General features: G+C 46.2%; 2 protein-coding genes across 3 annotated transcripts in view; one reads left to right on the plus strand and one right to left on the minus strand.

The window, feature by feature from the left end:
* The window catches only part of P3H1 (prolyl 3-hydroxylase 1), a gene marked incomplete in the record, with an annotated part of 22,077 nt that extends 21,960 nt beyond the window's left edge, over positions 1 to 117 (minus strand). The window contains 1 exon segment of the mRNA XM_006153719.3: positions 1 to 117. Coding sequence (XP_006153781.2) covers positions 1 to 49 — 49 coding nt within the window.
* A 194-nt stretch (positions 118 to 311) lies between these two features.
* On the plus strand, positions 312 to 8,729 carry CUNH1orf50 (chromosome unknown C1orf50 homolog). Of its 2 annotated transcripts, XR_335310.3 has the most exons (6): positions 312 to 459; positions 578 to 693; positions 5,479 to 5,565; positions 7,504 to 7,635; positions 7,948 to 8,242; positions 8,414 to 8,729. XR_335310.3 is itself a non-coding variant. In XM_006153720.3 (5 exons), the coding sequence occupies exons 1-5, from the start codon at positions 381 to 383 to the stop codon at positions 8,131 to 8,133; spliced, it is 600 nt and encodes a 199-aa protein (XP_006153782.1). In that variant the 5' UTR covers positions 312 to 380; the 3' UTR covers positions 8,134 to 8,674. The 2 variants fall into 2 exon arrangements, 1 of the variants encoding a protein (XP_006153782.1); XM_006153720.3 differs by having other exon boundaries at positions 7,948 to 8,674.
* The last annotated feature ends 479 nt before the right edge of the window (positions 8,730 to 9,208 follow it).

Raw genomic sequence — 9,208 nt, forward strand, 5'->3', positions numbered from 1 at the left:
CTGCGACAGCCAGCAGGATAGTCAGCAGCCTCCACGCGCCAGCAGCCATCGCCTCTTTAGACCTAACGGGACCGCTCGTTCCCGGCTGCCCAGCCCGAAGACCCACCCCCAGCCAGGCCACGCCCCCATCTAAACCACGCCCCAAGCCTGGTGGCGCATGCCCAGAAGGCTTCCACCTCCTCCAGCTTTCCAACGAGCTGGACCCCGCCCCTCAGCGGAACCCTGAACGCCACCCGAGCTCCGCCTCGGAACGCAGCACCCTCAGCCCGCCGCCCAATGGCCAAGGAGCGTGGAAGCTCCGCCCACGAGTCTTTATGCGCCTGCTCTTCCGGCTCTCGCAGACTTGCTGCAGGGGTGTACTGATTGGGTAAGGTGCAGTCATGGAGGGCGCTGTCGCACCTGAGCAGACCGAGGGGGTCGAGGAAAGTCGCGGAGTGCAGGTGGTGGCGGAGCCAGGAGGTACGCGGGGCGAGAGCCTGCCGGGGGAAGGAGGCCCTGGCGGGGCAGCTAGACTCCGGAGCTCCCGGGAGGCCGAGGACGGTCGCTCACGGCCTGTGTTCCTGGGTGTGTGTCGCAGGAGCCCTGGTGGAGCTCACCCCGACCCCCGGCGGACTGGCCCTGGTGAGCCCCTACCACACCCACCGGGCCGGGGACCCCTTAGACCTCGTGGCGCTCGCAGAGCAGGTGCAGAAGGTGAGGAGGCACAGCCGGGCCGTGACTGTTCACGTTTGACCTGAGTCTTTCGCTTGACCATCACCGTCCCTTGGTGTGGGGTAGCATTTGTTCTTGTCTCCCTTTTACAGATGAGGAAAACCGACTGTCACTGAGTTGGCCTGATTCAAACTCTGATCTTCTGACACCAAAGAGTCCTTCAGCTGCAACTTGAGTGTCCATCCTCTCCCTGTAGGAAGGTTTGCACAGCACTTTCAATATTCATTGTCCCATTTGTACCTTCCAGTGCCCTGTAGGTAGGCAGTACAGACGTTATTCTTCTAATTAGAAACACTGAGAAAGTTTTCAGGGAAGTTTCAAGAATCTTCTTCCTCAAACTCTTTAGGGATGCAAAATACACTTATTTTAAGCTGCTTTCCCTAAGATCTTTGTTACCTAAGAGTTGTAGAACTCAACATGATCTAGGAGGGCAAGTTTTGTCTTACACTGCAGTTCACTAGGCACGATATTCCCAAGTCCAGTGCCTAGACACTGATTGCCAAAATAAATCAAATGAGGGGATACACATAACAGAAAGCATTGGAAGTTGGGACACATGAATATTTTTCTTTTTTAGAATTATTTATTTATTATTTAAAAATTTGCTGTAGGCTTGCGTGTTCACCAGAGAGAGACAGAGAAGGGGTGAGAGAGAGTGAGAGGGAAAGTGAGAAAGCAAACTTCAGATCTGACACTCCAACCACAGTCAGCCATATGAGAGTCTAGTACCTTAACCACCTGGCCACCTGCTGGCCCATAAATAAATCTTTTTTTTTTTTTTTCTTTTTTTGGAGAGGTTTTTGCTATAGGGCACGTTGCCAGAAAGACACAGAGAGAGAAAGACAGAAAGCGAGAAATCACCCCCTGGGGGGAGGTTGGCCATGCCGTAATCTCTTCTTCTCCATTCTCCTCTCTTGGGTGTGCACGCACACGCACCCGGCGTGAGTTTAAGTCACCAGGTCCAGAATTTGAACTACGGTCAACCACATGGAAGTCCAGCGACATAGCCATTATGCTAACTGCTGGTCCCAATAAATCTTAATCCCCACTTTTAGTATTAACTTGCAGTGCAACTTCACGCAGATTACATCTCTCTGGACGTCAACTTCTTTATTTGTAAAATGAGTTTGAAGTAGAAGAGTTCAGAGATCTAAAGCTCTGACATTACTCAGTGCAAGATCAAGTGCTGCACACCTGGTGTAGTCATACTGCGATCCTTTGAACATGTGCACACATGTGCCTGGCATGTTCATCAAGCTACTGGGGCTGGGATTCATACTGCAGTTGGCCATATCGGATCCTCTCTCCACAGAGCACTTAACCACTGTGCTATCAGGCTGGTCCTCTACTGTTTTGTTTTCACAGAGAGACCTCCAGTAGGGCCTTCATACCAAGATCTACACTCCCCCCCTCAGCCAGCTTGAATCAGTCCCCTCTCTTACCCATACTGCCCCCCTCCATACTCAGGGAGGCCTTGGGACTACAACCTGAAAATGTTTCCCATGTGAGTCTGGTTGAGTTACCACGGTACCACCTCTTGGTCTCGATCTCTCTCCCTCTCTCCTCCTTTTAATTAAGAAAAAGTCAAATAAGAGTCAGCAGATGTGGTGTGGTTAAGGTGCTGGATTCCCATATGGCCAACTGTGGTCTGAGTCCCAGACCTGGTGACTTGAAAATTGCTCCAGGTGCATGTGTGTGCATGTCCAAAATCTTGAGAGGAGACTGGAGGAGAAGAGATTTCAGTGTGGCCATCCCGCTAGGAGGTGTTTTCTTACTTTCCCTTTCACTGTCTCTCTCCAGCGAGCATAGGCACCCTATGGCAAAAAATCTTAAAAAATCTTAAAAAAAAAGTCTGCTTAGGAAAGCTTTAATTCAAATGTTGTACTCTCTCTTTTTAGAGAAGTGGGAGCAAAGTACGACTTTCATGTGTCTATTTAATCAGATCACTCTGGTTGGAGGGAGGCTGCCAGGGTCAAAATCTTGGCCAGACAGCATGTCCACGTGTTGCTGTGTGACCATCATGTTTATTACAGTGACCAGAACTGAAGAAAGAGGGAACACAATTTTTACTTTTCACCCTATAATCTAGTGAAACAGGATGCTTTATTGTGCTGCCTCGCTTCTCAGTATAATCAGTCTTCGTGAAGCTCAAGAAGAAACACTCCAGGGACAAATGAAATCAAACATATCCACTGTCTGTGTAATGCAAGCTCCTTTCTAGCAGGACTGATTGCTGACACCCTGTATGTTAGTGTATGTTTGGAAGCTTGGGAGGCTTAGCACTAGGTGTGGAGTTTGGAGTCAGATCAGTTTGTGTTCCTGTTCTTCAACTATCATTTACTAACTGAGACCTTAGACAAGTTGTCTCACTTCAGGGTCAATATAAAATCTTGAAAGCAAGGTTATCATCTCAAACTCTATTGAGTTGTTGTGAGAATTAAATGTGATAATAAATTAGAAGGCCTTAGTGTGATTGGGCCATGCTAGTGCTTAGTAATTGTAGGTACCATTCCTTTCATTTCAGGTTTGTTTTTTCCCCTTAAAGAATGATTTATTTATTTCGTTATTATTTCTTTTCTAATTTGACCAGAGAAAATGAGAGAGAAAAGGAATGTGAGAAAGCAAACCAACAGGTCTGGGACTTGAACTATGGTCAGTCATGTGGGTGTCCAATGCCTTAACCACCATGGCCACCTGCCAGCCCCTCATTTTGGTTTTAATTAGGCTCTTATGTTTACAAGGAGCAGATTGACTACAACCACTTGAAGAAAAGGGAGATTTATGATAAGGCCACCCCTAACCTAACCTAGGCTCTGCCAACCACCTGTCCTCTTGTGGCTCCTCTGTCCTTGAAACAAATGCAAAAGCTCCTACGTGCACTCAAGGCATTGCATGATCCGTCACTGCCGCCACCCCCACCAGTGTACTTTTTCAGAGAGAGTACGTGTGTATGCCCACCCCATAGGATCTTGATGCTTTGGTTCACCCCCAGCTTCAGCCAACCTTGAATCATGGGCATGTGCCTGCTCAGTGTACTCAGAGAGTGCTCTGGATATGAACCCAGATTCTTCCCACATGGGTCAGCCTCAAGAGCAGTATGTTTTATCGATGCACGACTGTCCAGTCCCTCTGCCCTCCTTTCTAATGTCATCATTCTGCACATCCCCCCTTACTGCTGGCCTGAGAAATACCTGGAAGCTTTTCTTTGGATTTTACCATAGGGCACATGCATTTGCAGAAGACAGAGACACAAAACGAGAAATCACCCCCCTCCCCCGCCCCGGGGAGGGTATATTTATAAAAGAAATGTACTTACCACAGAAAAATGTAAAAGAAACTTTAAAAAACACCCAAAAACAACCATCCCCAGGAGGATGGCCACACTGCAATCCCTTTTCTTCCGTTCTCCTCTTGGGATTTTGGGCATGCATGCTCACACACCTAAGGTGAGTTTGAAGCCACCGGGTCTGAGACTCAGACTGCAGGCAGCCATGTGAGAATCCAGCACCTTAACCACTACTCTACCTGCTGGTTTCACCTGGAAGCTTTACTACAGATTTGTGCATGGCTGGCCCTTTTATTTAGACCCAAGGCAAATGTCACATCATCAAGGAGGCCTTCTGAATGATAGTATTAGAAGTTGAACTTGAGGGACCAGCAGGTGGCGTCATGGTTAAGGCGCTGGATACTCCCACATGGCTGACCACAGTTTGAGTCCTGGACCTGGTGGCTTGCTTTCTCACTTTCTCTCTTTGTCTCTCTGGTCAAATGAAAATAATAAATGAGTGAATAAATAAAATTGAATAAATAATTCTTAAAAAATGTTTAAAAAGGGGGACCAGCAGTTAGCGTAATGACTATGTCACTGAACTCCCATGTAGCTGACCACATCTCAAGTCCCAGACCCGGTGGCTTAATCTCATGCTGGGCGCGTGTACATGCATGCCCAAGATCCCAAGAGGAGAATGAATGAGAAGGGATTGAGGCATGGCCATCCCCCCGGGGGGTGATTTCTCACTTCCCATCGCTCTGTCTCTCTTTCTGGAGAGCGCACGTGCCCTATAGCAAAAACCTCTCCAAAAAAATTTTTTTAAAAAGGTGCGTAATTAATTTTTAAAAATTTGACATTCAAATGTAGTATACATATGCTGGTTAATTTCCTTATGAACCTCAAAAGACGAATTTGAAAAAAAATGAAATTACATTATCAGGTTCTGTTAAATTGTTACATGTATCTTGTTTAAATTTCATTTTTGGGGGGGGCTTGGGAAAAAGTTTTTGCTATAAGGCACTCACCAGAAAGACAGAGACAGAGAGACAGAAAGTGAGAAATTAACTCCTAGGGGGCATAGCCATGCCACAGTCCTTTCTCCTCTGTTCTCCTCTCAGGCTCTTGGGCATGCATGCACATGCACCCGGCGTGAGTTAAAGCCAGTGGGTCCGGGACTCAAACCACAGTTGATTATGTGCAAGTCCAGCAACATAGCCATTATGCCAGCTGCTGGTCCCTGCTTATTTTATCTTATATATTATTATTACTTATTTTTTAATTTGACCAAAGAGAGAGAAAGGGAAAGTGAGAAAGCAAGCTGCCATGTCCTGAACTTGAATTACAGTAGACCATGTGAGAGTCCAGCACCTTTACCACCACAACAGCTGCTGAATCCATGACCGAGACTGCAGTTGGCCATGTGGAATCCAGCCCCTTAACCACCAGGCTGGCCTCATCCTTCCTCAACCCAAAGTTTGGTTTTCTCTCACCTGCAGGCTGATGAATTCATCCGAGCAAATGCCACCAACAAGCTGACTGTCATAGCTGAGCAAATCCAGCATTTGCAAGAACAAGCCAGGAAGGTAAGGAATGACTTTGGACACACTTTCATTTTCTTCCTTTAATTCACAGGCTTAGTGTTTATAATTGTTGTCACTGGGACCAGCACATGGCTTAATGGTTATGTTGCTGGACTCTCATGTAGTTGACCACAGCTCGAGTCCCAGATCTGGTAGATTAAAACTCATGCCAGGTGTGTGTGTGTGTGCAAAAAATTCTAAGAGGAGAATGGAGGAGAAGGGATTGCAGCGTGGCCATTCCCCCAGGGGGTGATATCTCACTTTCTGTCTGTCTTTCTCTCCAGTGAGTGCACATGCCCCATAGCAAAAGAAATCTCTAAAAAAAGAAAAAAGTCGTTGTAACTTACTTACCTTTAGTATTATACCGCCTAGAAATGAAGGGGTGTTGAGTAAATTAGAAGGAGTAAGTCTAAGAAGTTAAGTATACATTGAAAAACAAAACAAAACAAAAAACAGGGGAAAGTTTAATGAGATAAAGCACTTGAGGGGAAATACATATTTATAAAAGAAATGTACTTACCACAGAAAAATGAGAAAGAAAATTAAAAACCTCACAAAGCCAATACTACTCAACATTTTGAAATACAATTCTTGTAAAGCCTTTTTTTTGGGGGGGGGTGAGGGGCTGTAGGGCGTATGAGCTTACCAGAAAGACAGAGACAGACAGACAAAAAGTGAGAGATCATCCTCCAGCGGGGGATGGCCATGTCACAATCCTTTCTCCTTCACTCTCCTCTCAGGATCTTGGGCGTGCACGCATATGCACCTGGTGTGAGTTTAAGCCACCAGGTCTGGGACTTGAACCACGGTCAACTACATGGGAGTCCAGCGACATAGCCATTACACCATCTGCTGGTCTCTAAAGGCATTTTTATAACATAATAGCATAGTTTAATTTTTGTTTCTTCAGAATCATCTAGATTCCAGTAGTGATTCATTATTCTGTGGGCCACAAGATTCTAAGCACTGAACAATTTCCTATTTATTTATTTATTTATTTTTAAAGGTTTTGGCCATAGGGCATATGCACTTGCCAGAGAGAGACAGAAAGAAGAGAAATGAGAAATCACCCCTGGGCATTCTGCATCCCCTTCTCCTCTGCTCTTCTCTCAGAATTCTGGTCACATATGCATGTGTGCCTGGAGTGATTTCCTTTCTTTCTCTCTCTTTTTCTTTTTAGAATTATTTATTATTACTATTATTAATTTTTTTTTTTTTTTTTTTGAGAGAGCGAGATTTTTGCTATAGGGCACCTGCACTCTCTGGAGAGACAGAGGGACAGAAAGTGAAAAATCATCCTCTGGTGGGAGGGCCACACCACAGTCCCTTCTCTTCCATTCTCTTGGAATCTTGGGCATACATGCACGTATGCCGGGTGTGTTTTAAGTCACCAGGTCCAGGACTTGAATGGCGGTCAGCTATGTAACTGCTACACCATGTGCTGGTCCCATATTAGTATTATTTTTTAATTTGATCAGAGAGAGACAGCGAGAAGGAAAGTAACAAATCAAGCCATCAGGTCCAGGACTCGAACTGCAGTCAGCCATGTGGAAGTCCAGCGCCCTACTACCACACCACCTGCTTGCCCTAGAGGGATGTTAAAGCCACCAGGTCTGATACTAGAACTGCAGTCAGCCACGTGGGAATCTAGCACCTTAACTACCACATTACCAGCTGGCCCCCTCCAATTAAAACAATTTTTTTTTAGTCATGATAGCGTAGGCACACACAAGGGTGGCTGTACAGTTGACAGGGTCTCCTCATCCACGGTCCCCTTCCTACAGTCCTCCTCATCAAGATTGCTTCCTGTGTTTTCAGGCCAACCCAAGGGTCTGGACCAGAGGTTGGCCATGTAGTTTCCAAAATTTGCTTGGAACGTTCACTAAATATAAGTGCCTATTTCTTCTGATACCTAATTTGTTGCATCTGTGTGGTTCATAGGTACTGGAGGAGGCTCATAGAGATGCCAACTTGCACCACGTGGCTTGTAATATGGTGAAAAAACCTGGCAACATTTACTACCTTTATAAGCGGGAGAGTGGCCAGCAATACTTTTCCATTATTTCTCCAAAGGTGAAAACTTTTATCCTTTGCCGTCGCCTTTAAGGAATTCTTGGCATGTATGTGTGAAAATGTAGGTCTGCAGGTGATAAATGGTGTCCTGGAAAACGGGAGTGTGTGAGCCCAGACATGACTGTCAGTCACGTGCTCCAGGTTTTTCACTCATTGTCTCTGTCAAGGGGGGATCTGGTGTGTAATATAACTGCTTTCCCAGAATGGTTCTGACTAGTCTCAACTGAAAAGCCAAAAACATTAGCAGCCTAAGTAGGAAATGAGTTTGTTTACCTCTGCCCTGCTCAGAGCCAACTCCTTTGCCTTCTCTAGGAGTGGGGGACGAGTTGCCCGCATGACTTTCTTGGCGCCTACAAGCTACAACATGACTTGTCCTGGACTCCATACGAGGACATTGAGAAGCAAGATGCTACAATCAGTCTCATGGGCAAGTTGCTGAGCCAGTCGGTGGCCCTGCCTCCATGCACCGAGCCCAACTTCCAAGGACTGACTCAGTGAGAGTCCTCTCTTGACAGAACAGCTCTCAGGACAAGGACTCGGCCGTCACCTCCCTGTTGCCCCCATTCTGTGCTTTGAGGGGAGGTGTTTTGAGAATTGAGAGCATGTGGTGAGTCATGAACTTCTTGGAAGGAAACGCTGTGAATGTAAATGTTGTCGTTATTACTTTTAGGTGGGGTGACAATGAATTGCATCATTCTCTTTGAGACCCTCTGTAGGCCACAGATACCCACCAGAGTATTGACCAGTGGGTCTTCCTTTTTCTCTGTCTTCCCTCAAGTCAGAGCAGGAGAGAAAGAAGAGTTCTATCTTCCTACAAAAAGGCCGGCACAGAGAACTGTCCCAGTCTGTTCACAGCTACCATCACTTACGGCTGGGGCTGAGGTTTTACCGCAGTTGGTCAAATCCAGCTTCAATAACGTCTGGGAACAAGGATGTTGGGTAATGGAGGGTGATACTTTAAGAAGAAAAAACTTATCTCTCGATCATTAAAAAAATAAAACCCAAATGGTGTGGCTGGACTAGAGGGTGTGATTGTGGAATTTCTGTACTGTTGGTAGGGTTTGGCTTGCCCCTTTGTTGTTTTCACTTTGTTAGAATGACTGGAGAATCTGAGGCAGCAGCTTAGGCCAGGGTTGGGAAGGTCATCCTCTAACCTTCTCGGAAGGAATGAATTTTTTAAAATTGTCAATGAGCTATGTGTGCATCAGAGAAAGAGTGAGTGAGAGAAAAAGGACCCACCCAGTGAGGTGTGATCATGCTGTAATCTCTTTTCCTCCATTTTGAGCTATGTAAAATAATGTATTGCCCAACAGGTAGCATCTTAGACTTGAAAAAGCTTGATTTTTTTTTTTTTTGAGAGGTTTTTGCTATAGGGTGCATGCCCTCGCCAGACAGACAGAGAGAGACATAGAGACAGAAAACGAGAAATCACCTCCCAGAGGGGATGGTCACGCCGTAATCCTTTCTCCATTCTCCTCTCAGGATCTTGGGCATGCACGCACACGCGCCCGGCGTGAATTTTAAGCCACTGGGTCCGGGACGCGAACTGCGGTCGACTACATGGAAGTCCAGC

The sequence above is a fragment of the Tupaia chinensis genome, unplaced genomic scaffold (assembly GCF_000334495.1).
Source record: "Tupaia chinensis unplaced genomic scaffold, TupChi_1.0 Scaffold000387_1, whole genome shotgun sequence".
In the NCBI taxonomy this organism is placed as follows: Eukaryota; Metazoa; Chordata; class Mammalia; order Scandentia; family Tupaiidae; genus Tupaia; species Tupaia belangeri.

Coding starts and splice junctions, on each gene's coding strand:
- CUNH1orf50 (XM_006153720.3), top strand. CDS start 381: ATGGAGGGCGCTGTCGCACCTGAGCAGACCGAGGGGGTCGAGGAAAGT. Junction 694..5,478: donor TCGCAGAGCAGGTGCAGAAG/GTGAGGAGGCAC, acceptor TCTCACCTGCAG/GCTGATGAATTCATCCGAGC. Junction 7,636..7,947: donor TTTCCATTATTTCTCCAAAG/GTGAAAACTTTT, acceptor TGCCTTCTCTAG/GAGTGGGGGACGAGTTGCCC.